At 37.9% G+C, this 25238-nt stretch overlaps 1 protein-coding gene across 6 annotated transcripts in view; it reads left to right on the top strand.

Moving 5' to 3' along the window:
• Positions 1–13204: 13204 nt before the first annotated feature.
• Positions 13205–25238, top strand: part of LOC140240362 (far upstream element-binding protein 2-like) — a 44819-nt gene continuing 32785 nt past the window's right edge. For all 6 annotated transcript variants that reach the window (XM_072320129.1, XM_072320128.1, XM_072320131.1 and 3 more), the window contains exons 1-4: positions 13205–13353; positions 18059–18269; positions 19818–19872; positions 24981–25033. In XM_072320129.1, coding sequence (XP_072176230.1) covers positions 13264–13353; positions 18059–18269; positions 19818–19872; positions 24981–25033 — 409 coding nt within the window. In that variant the 5' untranslated portion in view covers positions 13205–13263. The remainder of the gene's footprint in view (positions 13354–18058; positions 18270–19817; positions 19873–24980; positions 25034–25238) is intronic.

Genomic DNA, 25238 nt, shown 5'->3' with positions numbered 1-25238 from the left:
GTTCTATTAACACCTTCTGCCCTCAATTAATGCCGATTTTCAAAGCAGTACAATTATCCTTTCAAAAGTTATTAAACTTGAAAGTGAATAGTGAGTAAAGGATTTCAGGAAATGAAAAGTGGACCCTAAGACATACCTGATCATTCTGTTACCCCCCCCCCCCCAAAAAAAAAAAAAATGGTTGTAGATAAACTGCTGAAAACACACTCTCCCGTTCATGTTATGATCCAAAACTGAAGAATGATGTACAAGGATTGCTCTTTCAGAAAATATGAAAAACTCAAGACTGACTCGGTTGACCCATTTTACTTTGAGTCCTCGCGTAAAATCAAGGGGTGCGACTTTTAGTTCGCTTTGTGATGCACGGTCACATTTACAGTGGTGAAACATAGTACCAAATTTTGTTTGATTCATAGTTCTTCGAATATTTTTAATTAAATAAGAAAACCACATTGCTCCAGGCATGTGCTTTTGTTTGCTAAACATGTCACTCATCATCAATCTTACGACAAGAGGATAACTATAAACCTAAAGACCATTTGAAATAATTACATGGACACATGAGTTTAAGTAAGGCCTGACATCACTGTCAAACATTGGTGGTAAAGATGTTAGGGAGGGGTGTTTATGCTTGAGAGTCTTGAGAAAAAAAAGAGAAAAACATTGCAACGATTGGCATGTATAATTTCTCCACTTGTTGCTGAAGTACACTTTTGTTAGACAGTACTGGCGGTGAAACATTGTCCTCTGAATCCGAACTGCTTTCTGTAGAGGTGTGATTCTGGAGATGAAGTGCCCTGCACTGTTGATATCTGGATTAATTAAATAGCAGAAACACAGACATGTAAATTATTACATGAATAATGTGACTTGGTGACCTTGGAAATCTTAACACATCCAGGGCCTTTTCTATCAAAAAAAAAATAAACACAATTTCAAAATTACTCTGAATTGCTCTGTTACGTTTCAAATTGGTAAATGCATTGCCAGAATTGCACAAAATGTATTCAACGATGAAGTAGCACAAGACTGTGAAGATGTTTCCCTGAAAACCTGAATGCATAATTCTCTGAACACTAGGAATCCATCTTTTTCCGGGAAACAGCCCTGTGGTTTTGTTTTGTTTTTTTGGTGTTTTTTTTTGCTTCATTTTAAATGGGTGTCTAGAGTTTTCTTTCATCGTGCTATAGGGTCTATCTACATCTTGATACTAGGTCAAATGAGGGTGTAGGCCTAGATAATCACATTATGTTTTGCTCCCTGGCATATTAGTTTCATGTCTATGTAAATTACAAGATTGTGATCCGTTTCATGAAAGCCTATTAAGGAGAGACTTTTCACTCATAAGACACATCTATGAGAGATTCAAATATGTAATGACTCCATAAAACGGACCCCTCTGAGCCCTTGAACAGCGTAGGCCTACAGCCCGTACTACAGGTATTAATACTTCATCCCGGCCTACAAACTAGACGTTTCTACAGGCACGAACATCATACACATTTACTTCTACGCAACTGACAAGCAAATAAAAAGGGGAAAGTCTAAATGGGCACACGTTTGTCCAGGGGGAAAAATGGTAATGCTGGCAAAGCGTGAATTTAACACATGTTTTCTGTGGGGGGGGGGGGGGGGGGGGTGTTGATAACTCATAGCATACAGGGATCACAGCACGTGGGCCCAGGTTAACTTGAAAGTTGCGTTGTACAGTAGGAACATGAGACACTTGTCTTTAAGAACGTCTCTAATCTTACGTTATAGCGTTGCAATGTCAAGTCAAATATTTCAAGTATGACAAAATAAACACCCTTATCATAGATGACTAAAATCTACCCAGAGTTCTTACCTTCTTATGACATGGTACTTGGTATTGCATTGGATATTGACGTATTATTATCGTAGCTTGGCTGGAAGTGGTCCGCGTACGATGCGCGTAGCACACGTCTTAACACAGGGCGTCTATGTAATGTGCCGCTTCGTGAACTAACCAACACACAGAGCAATAATTCCACGAAGTGGCACATTCGATAGTGCCACCTTTGTGAAATTACTGATCTGCGTTTTTGTGCCTTGTGCCACTTGTAGAAATACCAGTTTTTGCATAAATAAGGATAATTCTGACCTGAGATTCTGTGAAATGATAGAGAATAACTAATACATAACAAAAATGAAGAAAACAGAAAATTGATTTTCTACGCGATTTTGGCCAAAGTGCCACTTCGTGGTGTCAACGACGATATGTATAAATCAGATTGGATGACATTTATGCAATTTTTTCATATTCATCAAATTTGTTCCCTTAGAAAAACCAAACCAAACCAACCAATATAACAATCAAGCAAGCAAACAAACCAAACCAAACCAAACCAAACAAACAAACAAACAAACAAACAAACAAACAAACAAACGTAAACAAACAAACCCCAAACAGAAATGAAGAAATTACATTTCTGTCACTTGGCATATCTTTCTTAGAGTTTAAAGAATTAATCAGCGGTGCCCGAGAAAGGTAGGGATAACCTTTACATGGCATGAAAATAAGAGAACAATGGAAAATAATAACCTGATTTGAAATTGGACATAGAATTTCTTTCAGGAAAAAATAACGAACAAGACGATGGCTCTTTACTCATGATCATCCCGCGACAGGAGCTTAATTGAGCAATGCTAAGTATAGAATGGATATCATTTTACTGGACAGATATTTTAGACCTTTGAAATTTGAGGATATGTTCCTGATGACGTTAACGGTCACATAATACAATATTTTATATTGTAGTAACAGTGAAATCGTCTCATCTATAGTCGTCGATTCTGCAGGGCTAAATGTAACCATGGGGCTACTATGAAGTGACCTTGGTTTTTTAGCGAAGAAGTGTTGTGTAGGAGAGAGTACATGTACAATGAAGAAATCTTCGGCAGGTTTAACTCGGATAATACGAACGCAGCCTCCCTCGGGTTGCGGCCATTCAATCCTAGGAGGCGGTAATTTTCAGCACATCACGCACAAGCCAATCCTTTTCAGACGAGGCGCGATCAAGCTTTCAAGGTCAAAGAACAAGGGCCAAGAGTCAAGCGCTCATCTTAGTCTCGTGTACGAGACCCTAATATGAAAACTAGTTACAGGCAAAGCGTTGAGTGAAATACATTTTATCCTGATTCAGCAAGGTCGAAGGAGAGGATGACTATACAGCGACGACATATGAACATCAACATCAACGAAAACAAAACTAACTGGCGAAGGCTTTTTTTTTTTTTTTTTACGCAGAAAAAGAAAGATACATGAGATATAGGCCGATAAAGATAGCTTTTTCCACGTATATTGAATAATATAAAGCTCCGTTGCACATCTAAATGGTTTTAACAATGTCGAAATTACTTGGTGCAAGGCCGTTTCGCACCATGCAAGGAGCTGCACAACACTTTGATCATGCTGTTGTTGTTATTGTTTTTGTCATTGGCCTTATCACTCTTCTGGTGTCAGCAGCTATATCGGTCAAAAAGTATCATCATACAAAGTTGTAGCCATATTTCTGATCAGTTCAGCTGTTATAATACGATGTTGTCTCAAAAAAGAATTCAGCAATTGTATCCAGCAACATCAGCAAAGGAAACAATCGATGTTCCAAATCTGCTCAACTGTCTGAATTTGGCAACTAGCTCCTCTGCGACTTTGCACCAATCTCTATCATTCTTTAACAAACTCTCATTTCCGGGTCATAACGAACCGTAGCGCCCAGCTGGGAGCCATTAAAATATGAAAATTACCAAATATGTCTCTTGTTTTCAGCGGGGCGACCCATAGCGAACCAATCGTGCGTTAACTTTGGTGCCGACACTCTCAACTTCTGTTTAGCCTTATAGTTGTTTTAAGGCGCCCTACGTACGTTTGCCAACGTATAAAATTATTTCTTTTTCATAATTCCGAAGAAAACTTACGCGTAATCACATCATTATGAGATATGGGACACAGAAGAACTCTATTTCCTTCAATCTTCGTATCTATCGACTAATGTTTCCCGTCTATACTGTAAGCAGTTAAACTAAACTAAATTAGACTAAATCAAAAGTAAATTAGAACGAATAAAACTTAACTGAATCTAAATCCTGTTTCATTCAGCATGGTAAAATGGCATACTTTTTTTTTTATCAAGAGAAAGCAAATATTCATGCATTTAATGAACTAAGGCAACTATATTCACAATTTAATCGACGAATCTTTGTGATTTTGAGGAAGAAATAAACAAGCATAATATTATATACAACACTTTCACAGATCCTTGAAAACCTTCAGACCTTACAATCCTGTGCATATTCCGATGTGAAAACGAAAAAAGCGAAAAAAAAGATCAATGCACACTTTGCAAGTGTAACAAAGACATGTAAATAGATACAGAATATTATAAGTGAGCAATATCAATTGGAAATTGTCGAGCTTGTAAACCCAGTGTGTAAAACTCGATCATCGGTGCGTTTTTGAGACGTGATGGGTTACGGCGAAATTACATGCATGATACCCATAGTTTATAATATTTTATGTAAACAAAACAGCACCACTTTAAAACAAGAAGTCATCACATGGCAACACGTAGGAGCAACACACACACACACACACACACACACACACACACACACACACACACACACGCATATATATATATATATACACACATATATATATATATATATATATATATATATATATACCTATATATATATATATATATATATATATATATATATACACATATAAAGGAATGGAAATGACCTATATATATATATATATATATATATTCACATATATATATATATATATATATATATATACCTATATATATATATATATATATATATATATATATATATATATACATATAAAGGAATGGAAATGACCTATTTTGGACGATTTTTTTTTATTTCCTTTAAAATCCGCTTCATATTTTGTGGAATATAAATCTACTCTGTCATATGATCAAGTAGCATATTGTAGTGGAATACATTATTTTGTTGTCATTTTTCTTTTCTCTCTCTCTCTCTCTCTCTCTTTTACACAAAAGATCTCCACAGATTACTCTCATCCTGGATCGCTTAAGAGATAATTCTTTGGTAATTCAAAGTTCACTCGCTTTTCTTTTCTGTTTGTCTGATGGAGGAAACGACGACTAATCAGCCTTGAAATAGGTTCCCATCCTTGAAAGAAGCTCTGGAAATTGGAAGTTTATCGCAAGGGCTCCGCCCCTCTTTTTATCGGCCCGCCGAGATGTTACTCGTCACGTGACTCAAACCAGCGGTCTCCATGCCGACCTAGTCGCGGTGTCGTCTGCAGCTCTCATCATCACGCTCAACCTCATTGTTGCTCCTAAATAGATGTAGCCATCATTGCAATGAGAAAGTGAACAAAAAATAGATAAAGAAAATGGGGTGAGAAAAAGAGGGAGAGAGCAAAGGGGGGGGGGAGAGAAATTTAGGAGATGAGTGAGAAGAGACAACGAGAGAGAGAGAGAGGGAGAGAGAGAGAGAGAGAGAGGGAGAGAGAGAGAGAGAGAGAGAGGGGGGGGGGGAGGGGGAACCAACGCCTCGGTGTGTGATATAATGTGAGTGTGAGTGCGTCTATAATGATAAGAAAATAAAATGTTCATTGTTTAATTCACTATGAAGCATAAACTTTGAGAGTGCAGGCCAAGCACATAAGATGCTTTCATTTTTACAATCATGATTGTGGGCAAAAGAACAAAAGCAGAGAAAAAATGAAATTGCAGAGAAAACTTAACAGAGTGATGGTAGAAATCGAAATTAGAAGACACTGATGTATGTAATGTATGTATGGGGAGGACATTGTTGACAAACCTGATCTCTAATCCAAAATAGTTTCTAAATTGCATTGCACACGTGTTAACACAATACCATCATTATCAGCACAAACCCATTCATAATGGGTGACGTGATATTGACAAAATTAACAATGCTACATGTTATAATCTATACGTCTATATTATTGTCTTAAGTGGGGTTTTTTTCCTGACCAGGGAAAACTGCCAAGGTTATTCCCCTGATGTAATCTTGATATTAGTCACAGACCCATTATTTCCTAACTTTAATATTTATCGAAAATACTTAAAAAAAAAATTGGTATTAACAAGAACAAATTCACCTTTTCAATTTTCATAACGTTTTCAATTCCCAATACGGATTTCACCAGAAAGACATTCACGCTCTCTTGGAATTTGTAGATAAAGTCGCACACACTATAAAGGTAATCTTTTACATCTTATGGTATCTTCATGGACTTCTCCAAGGCATACGATGCTATCAATCATGAAATATTATCACTGCACAATTAGTAAGCTCATGGCATAGCAAATAAAGCTCTTACTTATGAGTGGTTAAGAATTGGCTGCAAAACAGAAAGCAATACATTTCTTTGACCAAATACGATTAAAGGCTAAAATATATTACCTGTGCCGTTCCTTAGGTGCTACACATATCTGTTACGCCCTTTGTGTGTTATTAACAAATGACTTTTGTATTTTTGTACATCTTTTCATTCATACTCTTTGCTGATTATTCGCATGTTTTCTTTTCCCATCAAAATCCAATTAATGGAAAATGTGGAGTCGCCCATGCGTTTCCATTCAGATCCACTACTCTGTAAATTTCAATTCAATATCAATTGAATTCAGTTCAATTGAATTGAACTGAAAAGAATTCAATTTAGTTCACTTCACTTCAACTGAATTCAGTCTTAAATCTTGAAAAACCAAAGATCTGTATTTGTTCCATTTGTGTCAGTTTTTGCTTAGTACAATAATAATACACTTTCACTTACCTCTCCAACATATAAATTAGCTCAGAACAGTATTCATACACACAGGCCATAAATAACATTGGACACACTCGGTTATTGATTTTTACTTTTTGTTTCTTTTTGGTGCAACTTCAAACTTTTTCTCTTTGAGTCCTTCCGTTGCAAACTGATTTACTAAAATTTCAAATGTCATCATTCCCAGATAATACGATGCACATACATGTATTTTTTCCTCTGGCACAGATTTTTCCTGCACGGGATCTCCAGCTATATATATTTCGTTCATCATCAGCCTGTAGGCATTAATACTCATGTCATATTTTTATGTCTTGTGCCTTCAGATTCAAATTTAAATTTAAATTCAAATTCAAATTTACATTCAAATTCAAAATCAAATTCAAATTCGAATTCACATTCACATTGTAGGAGATGCGCTCATACCAAGATTTCAAATTTAAAGATTTCTCCTTTCAACTATCCTATCTCTATGCAAGTCATCCCTCCTTCTATTCTCCTTCCGATGTATAAATATTATGTTATGCTACGGGGGCTGCACGCAAATCATGCTACGCTTAAGCTGTAGCCCCTCTGTATTATTCATTGTTGTATGTTTTGTTGTACTTTTGCTGTACATTGTACACAGGCAATGAACAAGAAAATACTTATATATATTATTATATTTATGTTTGTACATGAATGTGTATATGTACAATGATGATACAGAAACCAATGAATCAAATCAAATCAAATCAAAATTCTTCTGTCCTGTCTGTCCTGATTTGAATTATATAAAAAAAAACCCATGTTTATCATACACTCAGCGAAAAAAAAAAACAGAAGAAAAGAAAAGAAAGTAAACACTTATTCCAGTTCATATTTTTCATAAAAGATTTTTATAAAAATCATGGCGTCGCATACCATTTTAAAGGTTATTATTTACGCATGAGTGAACACATTCGTTTTTGTCCTCCAAGGCACAAAAGTAAAAATTGCAGAATTTGACATAATGACATTGATATGTAAATGCTCTCCAAATAACAATGATAATAAAAGAAAATTTAACGCATAAAGAGACATGAATGTAATAGCAGAAATAAGTTTTCGTTCCCATGTTTATCTCGATATTCTCAAACAAAACATAGTGGATAAACTGAAAGGGGAACATGGGCATTTTCTGTCAACTCAAAATTTAAATGACATAGGGAGTTAGCCGCAAAGGTGATAATGTGGACAGACTTTCTTTCTTTCCTTTTTTAATGAAGGAATTTAAGAATTCATGAGACAAATTCAAGAACAAAATATTATTTTAGATTTTCTTAATTTGGAATAACATTTCAAATTTCTACCATCTTTGTTACCATTGCTTCTTCTCTCATGTCTTTTGAAAACGGATTTGACAGAAGATTCTTCATTTTCCTCCATTATTTTTTGCTTTTCTTTATCTTCGATAGCCAATTAAATGACCTTTAACACGGTATATAAAACATTAACATTAGCAAAATAATCTATGAGAAAGATGAAGTTGAAAAAGTGTTTACTTTCTTCTCTCTTTGCTGAGTGTTATAGATCTGGATTCAAGTAAGTTTCAAGTTTCTTCACTGATTTCATTAGTTGTCTTCAGTGTAAAAGTATTGCTGTTAAGCCCATGTACCCCATGCACATTTATTATCTATACATGTATATCTACATCTATCTATCTATCTATCTATCTAATATATATATATATATATATATATATATATGTATATATATATAGTGACAAAAGAGGAACGCATTAATTGCCAATTGCCTTGATTTTAATTCAAAATCCGAATTTTCGGGGGCCTCCCCCTTCGTCAGGGATAAAAGTGCTAATGAATTTTCACAGAAATATTAACAAATGTATATATAATATTGGAACATAATGTATTAAGTCTTGAGAGATTGTGTATACTGTTGAATTCTCCTTGTTCTTCATCTTGCAGTCAATAAATGCATATATCCATGATCCATGGTAATTTGTATTTTTTTTAACTTTATGTTTGGTGGAAGAAAATTGAAAATAAATTGAAGCGAATAGAGAGAAGCACAGAAGGGGGGACATAGATTGACCAAAAAAAAAAAAAAAAAAGAATAGTGAATGAAAGATAGATTGATGGAGAGTAAAGAAATGCAGAGAGGAAGGATGGTGACAGAATTCCCAGAAATGTTTACAAATAAACCCAGATATCTTTAAATAATATATATATATATATATATATATATATATATATATATATATATACATATATATATATATATATATATATATATATATATATATATATACATATATATATATATATATATATATATATATATATATATTTCATACAAAACGCTTATGAGTAAGATGTGTTTTGTTTTATCAATATGTTTTTCATCTAAAATATCAAAGTATACTTTCATCACCATAAACTTTACGTTTAAATATGTTTTATTGTTTCTAATTGACGTCACCATCGCATGCTCTTTTTTTTAAGAACGTGAAAATAAAACGAAGCATTCCATTTATAAGGGGGATTAAGGTCTCAAACTGTTCATAATATGTTCTGCAAGTAATACTCAGACTTCAGTCATTGATGCGCAAATGCATTATTCATTATGGTAATAGCGCGATTACTGCCTCCCCCATCGCTATGCCACGGCCAGGAATAAATCCGCAATGCCTTCGTACCTCCATGATAGTTTAGACAAATCACCGGAATTGATTCTGCATCTCTGACGCTTCTTGGTCGACGTGGTAATTCTAGATTCGGGAACTTTGAACGCAAATCCGCGCCTGCCTTCCAAATCGACCATGCCTCGAGGAAAGACGGAGAAAGTGTAGCGCATCGAGAGGCATTGTCGGTCATCCCAGGGAGGTGGGAGCCATCCCGAAACGCTGTCGAAGGAAATTTCAGATGGTCCAGTAAGCCGTACTAGATCCCCTATCACGATGTCAAATCCTCATGGTAAGCGTGCGGTGTGGTTGGGAGGTATACCTCTGCTTTACCTAAAACCAGAAAATTGAAATGGCAAACCATCTGGGAAAAGGATGAGCGCCGATTAGAATAATCATTCCCCATCGTTTCTATCAAGTTATTTTTCTGCGTGCATTTCCCTCTCAAAGCGAAGAGCGGCTCCACGTTCAAGTAGAATGCCAGAGGTTAAAGACGTTAGAGAAAAAGAAATGTCAAAGATAACGACGGGGTAAAAATGTCAGAGGGAAAATATCAGAGATAAGAATGTTAAAGGTAAAAAGTCATAATGTTAAGGTATCAAAACTGTGCGAAATGTGTTCAACATTCTGCATTATGTCAATAAACAATGGAACATGTCAGGCCCCTAGGTTGTCACCTGGATTTGATAAGCAGGAGACAGACAAGGAATATAGACAAAGATTATTAGGCTTTTTTTTTACATTACCGTAAAAAGATATTGCAAAATAATTTTTAAATGTATGTTATATTCAGCAGGGGTGATGATCGTTCTTTTACTTCGAAGGTTCGTTGATCTGATAATGAAATGAGGTTCTCTATTCCGAAGATTCGTTATTCTGAAACGCACAAATTCCGTATAGGGTAGGGTACTCGATGTTCGTTAACCAGAAAATAAAAAAGGTCGTCTGCTGCAAATAATTTGTGCCGTTGAGTTGTAATATTCTTCGAATTTCTACTTTTAAGACAGAAATGCAAGCTCTGGAATCAAATGTAATTTTGTTAATGTTAGGACCTATAACAAAGGCGTGTAAGCAGACAATTCTGAACTTTTGTGCTTATAATTGGTGAGTATTCTAGTATATTAGCCTATGCTGTATAGGTTACATTTCGTTATTCCGAAGGCTCATTGTTCCGAAAGTTTCGTAATTACGAAAATGAAATGTGGTCCGTTATTCCAAAGGCTCGTTAATTCGAAAATTAAAAAGGTTCGTTATTCCGAAGGTTCGTTAATCCGAAAATGGAATTTAAGGTTCGCTATTTCAAAGGTTCGTTATTCTGAAACATCACACAAATTCAGTATAGGGCACTTGATGTTTGTTAATCCCAAAATGGAAAAAAAAAAAGGTATTCGTTAATCCGAACATGGGGCATTTTTTCGATGGCTCGTTACTCCGAAAATGACTCTGAATAAAAGTTCGTTATTCCGAAAATGAAAAAAAAAAGAAGAGGAAATGGCGCCTAGTTATAACGAACCTTCAAAAAAGTTACCATGACAACGGGAGAAGAGGTCAGACTGAATTATAATAAGTGAATGATAAGTGTAATATGGGGGTTTCCGGCCAATATCATTGTTTTGTCATTAAATATCATATAAAAAACATTTATTTTCGTCAAATTTGCTCATTATGTATAATCTACAAGATACAGTATTGTAACTATCCATAAGTCTGTTATCATATTATTCTATGTTTGTTGTACTCTCATATCCCGAGAGGGGGTCCAAAGTGTTAAAAAATCTACTAATTCTAGGGCCTATTATTATGAAACAGACTTAGATACGATCAGTAGTGATCTTACGCTCGATTCACTGAGTTACTTTTGATAAATTGAACGTAAGATCAATCGTTAGGCCTATAGGCCTACTCTTTATGAAACGAGTCCCAGGTTCCCTTTTCACTTTTTGTTTTGTGTAAGTGCAGTGGCGGATCCAGAGGGGGCGCAACCGGCGCACGCTCCCCCTTTATTTTTCTTTAAAAAAGAAGAAGAAGAAGAAAAAAAAGAAGAAATGAAACCCGGAAGTGGTACCAGAAATATTAGTTGCGCCCCCCCCCCTTTACAGAATTCCTGGATCCGCCCCTGAAGTGTATATTATTATATCAATTTGTTAGTTGTTTATCTATTCATTTATTTTTGTATTTTTTTTTTTGAACGTAGCGTGCCACGCGTTCTTACCGAAAGTGCTCTCTGATTCCACCCCGTTTATATAAGATGGCCTACATAGTGGGGCAGATATGTGAAAAAGATGCTCACATCCGGCGGAAAGTATGAAATTTGCATATAGGGGTATTTTGAGTCGCTGATTTCAAAAATTGCCGGATCCAAGAGATCTGACCACGGGGTCGGCCGCCATTTTGAATTCCAATATGGCCGCCGTCAAAGATCCCTATCTTCAGTTCTGAATGACATTAGCCATTGGAATTTGATATATAAAAGCATGGTGATATGATGACTTCAATAACAGACTTATTTGATATGTCTGACAAGCTGCACGGCAGCCAATTTGAATTTTTATACATATTTGCCATGTTGGAGTGTTGAAAATCTCTATCTCGGGTTTGTCAATTAGGCTACCTGATTGAGCGCGCGTTTGTAACAGATAGAGTGCGCACTGATGTATTTACATTGTGACGTCAGTGAAAGGTGCATTATGCTTCCTTTTTGCTGCACTTTTTGACATGCCCGTGAATGTTAGTCGTGATGTTTGTCTTCGTAGCCACATTGGAATTCAAAATAGCAGGCATTGCGTTTGTCAGACACATCACATCAGTTAATATCTTAACTCAGTATGTTAAAATACTTGTTTACACCTAATTTCAGGGTCACTCACCACTTAAAAATCGAGATAGGAATTTTGAATATTTCGTCGAGGCGGCCATATTGGAATTCAAAATGGCGGCCATTCGATGTTTGTCAGACACTCCGAATCAATCTGTCATCAAATTCAATGTGTCAAAACGCTCATGTGTACCAAATTTTGGTGCCACAGGTCATTCAGAACCGAAGATAGGGATCTTTGAATTTGTTTTGTGATGGCGGCCATATTGAAATTCAAAATGGCGGCCGACCCCGTGGTCAGATCTCTTGGATCCGGCAATATTTGAAATCAGCGCCCCAAAATACCCCTATATGCAAAATTTCGTACTTTCCGCCGGATGTGAGCATTTCGACCAATTTTTGTTACATATCTGCCCTACTAACATACTGTATATTTATCTGTGTCTTCTTGTCTGATCTCTCCCCCCCCCCCCCTTGCCTGCCCCTGATCACACTTCCCTGTGTTACATTGTATACAGGAACTTCCGTGATACTAGTACATGTGCATGTGCTCAAAGTGTACTTGTACTGGTAATGTACTGTGAGATTATGAACAATCTTGTTGCGACGGGCGAGCGAGCGAGCGTGCGTACCCCGCTTGCGATCAAGGGTGACGCGCCATTCAATCTCTATTATGACGTATCTCGAACATTTGCATAAATTGTTTGCAAAAATCATGTACAAATTTTAGATATATTTTAATAATTTTCAAAAAGCAAAAAAATTTATTAATCCAATAAATAATTTTTAAGAGGTTATATTTCTTTATGTAGTCTAGTTTGAAGTAAAAAATGAAGGGTTATCATCATCTATCTGAATCTTCAACCAATTTGCATAATATCCACACTGCGCTTTTCCTCGTGTCTGGAGATGATTTTTGAGGGGCCATCTTGGTTTTACCCATCCAGTTTTCTGGGTTGAAAGATGACCGATTATACATCCGCAACGCCTCAAACATCCACAACTCTGGACGGGAATGCAGCTTTTGCTGACGCCGTACAAAGGGCGAGAGCGGTGAGTTTATATTTTATGTTTTACACCTCAATATCTTGCTGCCTAATTTTCGTATGCCGCCACTTCGCCACAACACCACGCATAGACTATGGGAGACAAAACGTGTATTGTGCCCGGCATGTGCATGGTTTATACATGCACGGACGCAATGCCGTAATGTGTAAAAGTCCAAAATCCTTTGGCTTTGCTATAGACAAGATCTAATTAACGGCCGCTCCATTTAAATTTTACCACCTTAACATGGAATGAAGAACCTAAATAATTAGCGGCGTTAGTGTACTTTCTCATCTGTTTTTCTCACATGATCTCCAAACATGCACAAACTTAGTTCAACCGCCTCGAATATTTACATTCAGAGTGAGCATTGGCCATTATTGCATGGTGAGATTCAACTGTGTAGGCCAAATGGTAATTACACTTGTGGGAATACTATGTTGATCGCAGCTAGTTCGCTCTGCGATACATCACAACTGCATTGGCTTGCACAGAAGCAGACAGCAGCATGCTGCTGTCTGCTGCAGCAGCACAGCGCGCGCGGCGCGGTGTAGGCCTACCCTAGAACATGTTCACCTGTTCACAGCAGCAAAAGAGCCATGATGATCTGAACCGGTCTCACCGGTCACACAGCTATCAGAGCAAGTTCTTCTATGATATCTTTATAAAGATAATTTTTTTTTTCTTCTGCCTTTCAGCTTGTACTGAGTCGCGATAGTGATTGATTGAGGATTGGGGTTGTTCGTGTTTTATGTTGTGTGTATGTGTGTGTGTGTGTGTGTGTGTGCGCGCGTGCACGCGTGTATTTGCGAGGGTGTGTTTGTGTGCATGAAAGAAAATTGTGAAAAATGTGGTTATAAGACCAGGGTGACAGAATATAGACCCTCTAATGCGTTAAAGCCTTTTAAAAAGGGCTAGGAAACAGGGAAAAGGAACTGAAAGAAAAGATAGGCCCCTCTTAACGATAAATAAAGATTGAAAAAATGAAACAAAAGGTTTTCAAAATAGAGAGTTCACCAAAAGGTAATGGAAGGAAAGAAAGAAGAGAAACTTGCATTATAAATTGTAGAATGAAAGATGAATCAAAACTGGATGAAAGCAAAGATGATTAGGAAGAAGAAAAACTCTATAAAGGTTGAAAAGGAAATAAAGTAAAGGATTCTTTAGAACGACACATCAGAAAAAGATATTAGAGAGGATAGAAAAGAAAAACCCTTGTAGTTGGAGGGGAGAATATCCCATAAAGGAAACAAAGAACAATTACGCAGAAAGTACAGTTAAATAGGAAATTGAGAAAGTTCGACAAGAGGGAAACCACAAAGGATTGAAAGGAAGGAAAGGGAAATTTAGGTATTGATTCTACCTGGAAATGAAAGAAGACAAGATACAAAAGAAAGAGAAAGATATATGTGTAAGTGGCAGCACACACTTGCGCACGCGCTCAAACGCTTTGAAGCTACAAGTGTTCCCGCAAGACTTGGCCGAGGTAAAGAGAAAAACAAATTTTAGCTTTTCAACGACATCATAGAAAATGCCGCTGTGTCGCTACATTCAGACCAAATGATCGACCCTTAGCATTCGTACTGTGCTTGTGTACAGCAACTATTCAAGCGATCCAGATTTTCCAACGATTTTCTGACACTTGTAAATACTAAAAGTGTTAAAACTTAACGTCTGTTTGACTTAGGGGACTCAAGATTGCAAGTATTTTAGGTCACTGAATAACAACGAGGGTGAGCTTTTGCATGTCTGGAGATCATTTGACAAACAGGTGCGAAAGTACACTAGCGCCCAAATAGCTAACAAAAAAGAAAGCCATATTTATTGTTAATATCGTGGAAAAAGCTATCACTTTGCAAAAAATTACATGTAGGTGTAAAATCAGTTTCAGCGAACTTATTTTTACATATGTTACCCTCACACACAAACATGACGAATTGAAAAAACTCACAGCTGAACCTTCACCCCTCTGAATAATATCTTGCTTTCATGACAAAAGGAAGGTATACAAAATGTAGGACCCTACCTCTTTGCGCATTCTGAATGGCAATATAATGCGAGTGTTTGATTGGGAGCGTGCATGGGAAAATCTGGCACATGCGAATAAATCTTGAATTTGGAACCCAAATGACCGTACTTTATGAGTGAAAGGTGGTCTTCAGCCCATTTTGTAGAAACTTTGACTGCGAATGGCTGCCATTCCACGTGAAAAGCTTCATAGTAGAAATCTAGATTTTCCGAAAAACATGCTCATAACGTTACATGTTATGCATTTAGGATCGTAGGCGTAAGTGCATCTCACGTCTTCGTATGGAAAAACCAAATTGTATACGAATTTGGACTGAAATTTTTACCAAAACTGGTACTTTGTCATTTTCTGAACTAAGTTTAAGAGGGATTGGATCTATCTCAGAGTTCAGTAGCGAGGTAAGTTGCATAGGTGATGTACAGCAGCTATTTGTGCGTAGGGGTAACCCAATCACATTAGAATTGGCAGATATTCATCCCCCTCAGGCCCTGCCATTGACTAAAATGCAAATTCCATGAGCAAGTATGCATAGTAAAGACGTGCATAGTGCTTGGTTCATGTTTTTGTCAAAACGTAGCAAAAAAAGCTGCTGAAAACTGCTTATCCAATGAAGGCGAGCCAGTGGAGTAAAATGGAGTCAAAAGGGGCCTGAGCTTTCGATCCTAGCAGAATCTTCATGAGAGGCAAAATGACAAACAAGCAGGGAAAATAATCACATATAAGAACTTCACACAACAAGAACAGACAGGGACAGGCTGGGTACACAAAACAAAGAAAACAAAGGAGAGGGTGGGAAGTTGTGGGCAAGGAGCCCAACAGGTAAAGGGAGGGGGTTTAGGGCAGGAGGGTGGACAGACAAAAGGCAGAGGAGGGTCAGTAATGATCATGAGGATCAAGGGGGCAACCATTGAAGGAAAGGATGAATAGGGAGGCAACATCAAAGAAGATAAGGAACACCAGAAGGATAAAAGAGTGAAAAAAGCAACAGCAAAAGGGGGGGGGGGGGGGGCTGAGCAAACAGAGAGCCTTAAAAGGTGTACCGGGAGGAGGCAACAAAAGGAAGTAATCAAACATATCAAAGTACATACACACACAGTAATGGCAATAATGACAATGACATAACAGTTTAATGAAAAAGAAATAAATAAAATAAATAAATAAATAAATAATAATAATAATTACTGACCCTCCTCTGCCTTTTGTCTGTCCACCCTCCTGCCCTAATCCCCCTTCCTTTACCTGTTGGGCTCCTTGCCCACGACTTCCCACCGTCTCCTTTGTTTTCTTTGTTTTGTGTACCCAGCCTGTCCCTGTCTGTTCTTGTTGTGAAGTCCTTATATGTGATTGCTTTCCCTGCTTGTTTGTCATTTTGCCTCTGACGAAGATTCTGCTAGGATCGAAAGCTCAGGCCCCTTTTGACTCCATTTTTGTCAAAACATTAAAAAACAGTACCAAGGTTCGACCTCCTGTGCCAAAATACGACAGCGCGCTAAGGCACAGGTTTTGCATGTAGCCAGCGGTCGAATATTGGATGGCGTCATGGTTGAATTATGGGCGGCTTGCCTTAGCTCTCATTTGACTGAAAGAGCGGTCTGTATCATGTATGAATGTCAGGGATATGTTCTGTGGAGACTATGTACATGCATGTCTGGCTTCATGGAGTCCCCTCCTATACAGACCGAAGACGGCATCACTACATTATGTCTCATGACATAATGTAGTCATAGGGGGTCATAGGGGGTCTATCCAACTTTTTGCAGGTATTTGCAGCATGAGCCGAGTGTACGTAGCTTCACTCTTAGCCAGGTGGTCTAGGGTTTCTAGTCTACTTTATATTGCAGTTTAATTAGAAAGGTCAGAATATATGCTGCATCTGGATTGTGGTTCAATTCTTTCTATAACTGAATTTGCAGGTGTGACATGGTCTGCTTGATTGTTGGCCACCAGTTCAGTCATTTTAAAGGGATGGTACAGTATTGGTGGAGATGAGAATTGGGCTTTTAACTTTTTGCGAGATACCAGGTAAACACTTATGAAATAGTACAGAGCATACCATTTTTAGAGGAATTGAAAGTTTACTTGATGAAAATCAGGTTTGGCATGACTGAAACATCCAAAAACAAAGTAAAACAACGCGATCGTAAAAAAGTGTGAGTCCCACACTAATTAGAATCGCTCTGTTTTGGATAGCTCGGCCATTTCAAAACCAAGTTTCATCAAATAAACGTTGAATTCCTCATGGAATTACATTTTCTTTCATATTTCATAAGAGGTTTCTCATTATCTCACCAAAAAATGTTAGAAACCTGAAATTAGGTCTCAACCAAAACTATACGATCCCTTTAAATTAGGGCCTTTAACTTTACTACAAGGTTGTACCATACTGCGGTAATTACTCTACATACAAATGCTGCTGTAAATTAACTTGTGTTGTGTTCTACAGGTTACTGTAGGGGAAACTTTAGCACGAAAGGGGATTCGTCGGTGATCACTTAGTATCACCAAACTGCATAGAAGTGTATGGATGTGTGGCTGTTCAACAACTAGAGTCATGACTTATGGTTTTAGCTAGTACATTTAAAGTTGCCAGACTCATAATTATACATGTGTACAAGAAGAACATTACTGATTTGTATATAATATCCCCTGCCCATTTTGTTTTTCCTACTAATGTATGCACAGATTGCTGCTAAGATTGGTGGTTCTAGCACTATAGGCCTGAATTCAGGTTCCAGTACATCCGAAGTTGGCGGAGTGCCCCCTGCTGGTGGACTAGGTGCACTCAGTGGTGGAGACGCTGGTAGTGGAATCAAACGCCCTCTGGAAGACACTGTCTCAGACTCAGAGCCTGCAACCAAGAATTTAGCCATGCAGAATGACAATGACTTCGAGAGTGAGTATCAAACAATAACACATATTTTTACCTCGGGTTGCATTTAAACATTAGGGTAAGTCCACCGTCAGTAGAAAGCGCAAGTCCTTTGAACTCGGTTACATATCTAAGGTTATTGTTGTTGTGTTTTTTTTTTAAACTCAAGAATTATAACTGTGAAATATTTTTGTTCCTGTATCTATGCTTATGTTTTCGGTTCTTCTTTCTGTTCACCAATTTGATAACTTATCAAAGTATTGCTGAAATTGTTTGAATCTTTGTGGACAGAAGAAATGGGTCAATGATACAAATACAAATATTTCCTATTTTATGCCATGAAGAAGACATGTGTGACATAATTAACCTTGTACAGCTATGCCGTCTGGCAAGATGTTGAAAACAGAATTTGAGTCAGAAAAGTACACTGCTTTCTATCCGAGTATGCACCCCTTTTTAGCTCACCTGAGCCAAAGGCTCAAGTGAGCTATTGCGATCGCCCTTCGTCCGGCATCCGGCGTGCGTCGTCCGTCGTCCGTCTGCGTCGTGCGTAAACTTTTTACATTCTCATCTTCTTCTTGAAAACCCCATGACCCATTTTCATCAAACTTGGCAGGTAGCATCCCTAGGGGGTTAGGAACTCAATTTGTTGAAATGGGTAACATGCCCCACCCAGGGGGCCCCCAGGGGGCCCAAACCCCCCAAAATTAAGGAATCTGTAAAAATCTTTTTCTCTAGAACCAGAAGTGATAGAGCTAAGTTAATACTATGAGTTAGTACATTGATGACTGTAGTTAAGTTTGTTCATGGCAGAACCAGGGGTGCCCCCCCCCCCCCTTGGGACCCAGGGGAGGGGGGGGGGGGGGTGAGGAGGGGTCCTAATGGGGCCTAAATTGTAAATTTTTATCTTCTTCTTTAGAACCCCATGACCCATTTTCACCAAACTTGGCAGGTAGCACCCCTAAGGGGTTAGGATCTCAATTTGTTAAAATGGGCACCATGCCCCACCCAGGGGGCCCCCAGGGGGGCCCAAACCCCCAAAATGAAGGAATCTTTAAAAATCTTCTCTAGAATCAGAAGTTATAGAGCTAAGATAATACTATGAGTCAGTACATTCATGACTGTAGTTTTGAGTTTGTTCATAGGAGATCCAGGGGTGCCCCTCGTGGGGGCAGGGGTGGGGTGGTTGGGAAGGTCCAAATGGGGGCCTGAATTGTACATTTTCATCTTCTTCCTGAAAACCTCATGAAGGATTTTCGTCAAACTTGGCAGGTAGCATCCCTAGGGGGTCAGGATCTAAATTTATCAAAATGGGCACCATGCCCAACCCAGAGGGCCCCAGGGGGCCCCAATCCCCAATAATTAAGGAATCTTAAAAAATTTTGGCCCATATTGTACATTTTCATCTTCTACTTGAGAATGCCTGGTCAAATTATGGTAGAGCTGTGAATAATTTAGATTAGTGACTGCGTGAAAGGTGAACTTGCGATACTCGGGTGAGCGCTAGACCCGCGGGTCTCTTGTTTTTTCAGAGTTTTGATTTGTGATTTGCCCTTTCTTCTCTTCCCACAGCCTTTGGCTCCGCTATGCCAGGAATGCCAAGACCCTCTCCAGCCAACAATATGTCGTAAGTACTACATGTGTAGTTGATTTGCGAAAATAGAGCGACTGCAGTGTGTACGCATTGTGCGTCTCGTGGCAGTGTCTCCAATGCTTTCAACCGAAAATCTCTGTCCTGCCAAAACTCTGATGTGGAACAGTGCGGGTGCACAAGATACAGAGCATGGTGCTACATAATTTTCTTTTACCACTTGCCCGGTCAGGCAAGCAGATTTTCAGATTCTTTCAGAACACTTGCCCGATCATGAATTTTACTTGCCCGAAAAGTAAGTCCAAAGATATAAGAAAATGATACAGAAAATCAGTTGTATGGGCAAGGGCTTGATAAAACACAATCATTTGAATAAACAGTACATGTGCAGAGTAACAAACTTTGTTTCATCGAATGTTGAGTGTTACATGTAGATTGGTCAGACTTCCTCATGTAAATGTTGGGAATTAAAGATGGCTTCAAAATGTTTTGTTTGCCCAATTCGGGCAAGTATTTACTCTCATTGTTCCAAAACACTTGTCCGACTTCGATTTTTTGACTTGCCCCGGGTAATTGGGCAAGTGCTTATGTAGCACCCTGAGATGTGTTGATTTTTTATAAAGTGCATGAGATGGTAGTGTCTGCTATACATTTTTAGGTGTTTGAGTTCAGAAGTTTCCAGTAGGCCCACTAAACTCTGTAGTCCAGGCGCAGCGACCCAGAAAAAATGACTTCGTTCAACCCACCCCGCAGAAAAGGTTTGACTGCATGAGGTGGTCGGTTGGACCCTCTGGAACACCCCTAGGTAGTATGTGATATCAAATTGTAGTATCAATGAAATTTTACAGGCCATTTTAGTTGCGACATGACCATATTCTTCGAGGAAGCGTCTGCGCACACTAAGACTACTACACGTACCACTAGCACTGCTACAGGCGCCAATGCCAGTGGTGCGTGTTATAGTCTTAGCGTACAAAGACTTTTTCCGCGACAAACATCGGTTTTTGCCTGCAAACTAACTTTTCACGCTAAGCTGGGATCGGTGTAGTGTAGTTTCCAGACGTTTTTATTTCGTCTTTATTTCTCCGAGTTGAAGCAAGCCAAGTGAGAGTGCATACCCAGCGATTGTGACGCCCGAACCGTTTTTTGTGGCAATCATTGAGCATGCACCCTCACTCGGCTTAGCGCAATACAGCGGGCTTCTGCACAATACACAAGCTGTAACTCAGAGAAATAAAGGCGAAATAAAAACAGCTAGAAATTAAGACTAGGGTCGGTAACGCTTGTCGCTATTGGGGCACTGAAAATGACAAAATTATCACAGTTTTTGCATTTATTTCACGAAGGATTCATCGAAAAGCCTTAAAACTATATACGTGCATGTTGCTAGAGATGTCAGCAATACAATTGGATACATTGTAAGGTATAATATTGTGCATGGTTACCATGGTAACCGGATGCCTACAGGTGATTAGTAACTCCCAAAAATATCTGGAATTTAGACAGGTTTGTTTCTTTTGCCTTTCGTGCACATCACTCATTGTAGATAAGCTCTACACTGTAAAATTGATAGTCTGGATAAAAAGGGAAAAGACGCCCAAGATTTTTCCCTCATTCTCTCCTCAGCATTAATTCATTACTGCACGTTTTGAATAAAATTTACATAATTTTTTGTTATCATGATATTTCATTTTATTCTATATGTATATATATATTATATATATATATATATATATATATATATATATATACAATAGTTAACGAACACAAAAGTACACTTAATTCTTTGATGGATAATCCAGCGCACGTGTATATTCCTTCTTTAGAAAGGAATTTATCGGTATTCTTGAATAAACTTCCTTTAAGAACATAAACAATCAATTGCTTTCCTCTGCTCTTTTCCAGGATTGTTTTGAATAACCATCGCTCTGTAAATACTCGAAAGAGCTACTATAGAATACTGGCTTTGCTTTCTGTATTCATCTTATTTTTAAGGGAAATTTGTGTCCATACATTATTGAAAACTATACATTTGCCTATGCTTTGAAGTCAAATTTGTGTTGAAAGTACGACGGATGCAACTTTTTCATGCATTTTACTATTCGAAAATGATATCTTTCTTTCAATGGCCGTTTATTATGCCTTTGCTTACAAATTTTGCTGTAACTTGAGAACGCTTTAAAATATTATTCACATATACCTGATGTCGTACACTTTATGCAGAAGGAAGGACATGCTTATTGAGCTTTTTGAAATTATGGGCTTTAGTTTTCGAGTTATTGACAACTAAATTCTGATTGGATAATACTGGTTGCCATGGCAACAGGGAAAACTTTTTAAACTAAAATCAATAAAAAATTGTGTGTTTTTTTTTTTTTTTTATTGCATCTATAAGATTAAAAAAAAAAACCAATGTTTGCAGCAGCAGGAGGCATTTTGGGGGTTACCAGTCACCTTTAGGCATCCGGTTACCATGGTAACCATGCACAATATTATAACTTACAATGAATCCCACTGTATGGATGACATCTCTAGCAACATATACATATATAGTTTTATGCAGTTTTGATGAATTCTTCATGAAATAAATGCAAAAACTGTGTGAGTTTGTCGTTTTCAGTGCCCCAAATAGCGACAAGCGTTTACCGACCCTAGTCTTGATTTCTAGTCGTTTTTTTCTTTTTATTTCTCTGAGTTGCAGCTTGTGTATTATGCAGAAGCCCGCTGTATATATTGCGCTAAGTGGAGTGAGAACACACACCCAGTGATTGCGATTCGGTCGTCACAATCACTGGGTATGCGCTGTCACTCGGCTTGCTTGAACTCTTGAAATAAAGACGAAATAAAAACGGCTAGAAACTACACTACACCGAACCCAGCTTGGCGTGAAAAGTTAGTTTGCAGGCAAAACCCTTGTTTATCGAAGAAAAAGTATATGCGCGCTAAGACTACTACACGCAGCACTGGCACTGGCGCCTGTAGCAGTGCTAGTGGTGTGTGTAATAGTCTTGGCGTGCGCAGACTTATTTACGTTTGTTCCAACAAATCATGATGAAAAGTGGCCAGTAAAATTCTACTGACACCACAATTTGGAACCACATACTACCTGGGGATGTTCATAGAGGTCCCATCTACCACCTTGTCTGGTCAAACCTTTTCTGCGGGGTGGGTTGAACGAACTCCTTAATTAAGCCTCTTACAGGAATTAGCGCCTTGACTACTGAATCAAACACGCATTTTTGTCCCCGCCCAACGAGTTCGAGCAGGGGACTATGAAACGGGCTCCGTACGTGTGTGTGTCCGTCTGTCCGTGTGTGATCAAAATCTCCAATTTGCTACTTCTCTGTCATTTATGAGCCAATTTTGATTCTGTTTGCTTTATATGATAGCACTACATGGGAGCTTTGAAACTTCTACAGAGAATTTCAGTTGTGACCTTTGACCTTGACCTTTGGCCTATTTTACATTTTGCTACAAAATGCTACTCCGCCGCCATTTCTTACCCGATTTCGATTCCGTTTGCTTCATGTGATGGCACTAGTTGAGGGCTTCAAAACTGCTACACAGAATTTTGACCTTTGACTTCTTTGACCTTTGACCTTGATTTTTTGACCTGTATTGTACATTTTCCTACAAAATGCTAAGTATCCTTCGCCATTTCTAACCCGATTTCGATTCCGTTTGCTTTATGTGATGGCACTAGTTGAGGGCTTCAAAACTTCTACACAGAATTTTGACCTTTAACTTCTTTGACCTTTGACCTTGATTTTTTGACCTGTATTGTACATTTTGCTACAAAATGCTACTCCTTTGCCATTTCTAACCAGATTTCGATTCCGTTTGCTTTATGTGATGACACTAGTTGAGGGCTTCAAAATTTCTACACAGAATTTTGACCTTTGACTTCTTTGACCTTTGACCTTAATTTTTTTTACGTATATTGTACATTTTGCTACAAAATGCTACTTTCGGCGGGGACATATATTATGCACTGCATAATTTTTACTTTTGCTTGTTTTTCTGTACATTATGAATTGAAGCGCCAGTAGTACACATGTATGTTGCTTTCACGTGAAAAGGGTTGTACAACAATCCCCGAGTAGAATGAGTAGACATATTTAGAGTTTATATGTTCTTCTGTCTGCTTCTGCAGTCTAGATGTACTGTAATAAGAATCAAAGCTGTGTTGAAAGGATAAGAATTAAGTAGGTTTTCACCACACATTTAGACATGCATAAGGGCAATTCCGCGGTTAGTAACGTTACATTTGAACAAATTTAGATATTTGTTTTTACCACTAAATTACTATTTATTCATTTCAAGTCAAAATTATGTCAAAAACATGTTCATCCTTCCCAGGTTTATGATACAGAAAAGAATGAACACAATCCAAGTAATATTAGAATTGCTATAGCAACTTAAAGGGCTGGTTAGTAACGTTACGAAAAAAGGACATGACAAAAAAATCAATGTCTTGTAACAAAAAGTGTGCAAAAATTCAAGTTACTTCAAACAAAGTGTTGCATTAATTTCAATTATTGCATCATGACAAATGTTCATGCAAATTTTTTTAGCAGTTCGACCGATAATTTTTTAGCTAGACCCCCAAAAGCATGGTTAGTAACGTTACGGTTAGTAACGTTACATTTGTCCGGAGTAATTCCGCAGGTCATTTCACCCTTTTGTAATTGACAAAATGTCACATGACTTCTGGAGTATTTAAATGTATTCATCTTTTACCCTTTAGCAAAACTTTGAGGAAAAAATTTCAAAGGAACCCACTGTAATTTGCATTTAAGTGAATTTCAGCGTCCCCAGTCCCACATGTACATTTTAAATGATGGTTTTAGATCTCGCAAAATCAATAAATACGAAAAATAAAATCTATTGAATTTGAAAGACCCTAATGATTGGTGAACATCCATGGCATTAGTTGATACCTAGATCAAAGGGTAAGATAAAGAGGCACATTTCTTTTGTCCATGTCATGTCCACCTAACTGCGGAATTGCCCATAAGGGCAATGCTTATTCCATAAGTTACAGTCCCTTCATATTTATGTGTGAAACTTTATAGCATTCTCAAATCTCTACGACAGTCGTGAGTGGTGGTTTGATAACGGTCTTTTTCTCTCTTGTCTTGCAGCCAAGGATCCATTAATGAAGAATACTTTGTTCCCAACAAGCTTGTTGGCCTCAGTAAGTATACAGTGCCATTTTTTTTATTTTTTTATTTTGTATAGTATGCTATTTATTCATTTACTTACTTTTTTTTTGGGGGGGGGGGGCGGGGGCACTATGTACAGTGTAACTGCTGCCCACATGTACATTGTAAGTAATGGTAATTCTGTAGGAGCCGCCTTGTGCAAGTTCAATTTCCACTGTGCACTCTATTTTTCAGTTT

This window comes from Diadema setosum, chromosome 17, assembly GCF_964275005.1.
Source record: "Diadema setosum chromosome 17, eeDiaSeto1, whole genome shotgun sequence".
Taxonomy (NCBI): Eukaryota; Metazoa; Echinodermata; class Echinoidea; order Diadematoida; family Diadematidae; genus Diadema; species Diadema setosum.
The sequence above is the reverse complement of the archived record's forward strand: the minus strand, read 5'-3'. Positions and strand labels throughout refer to the sequence as shown.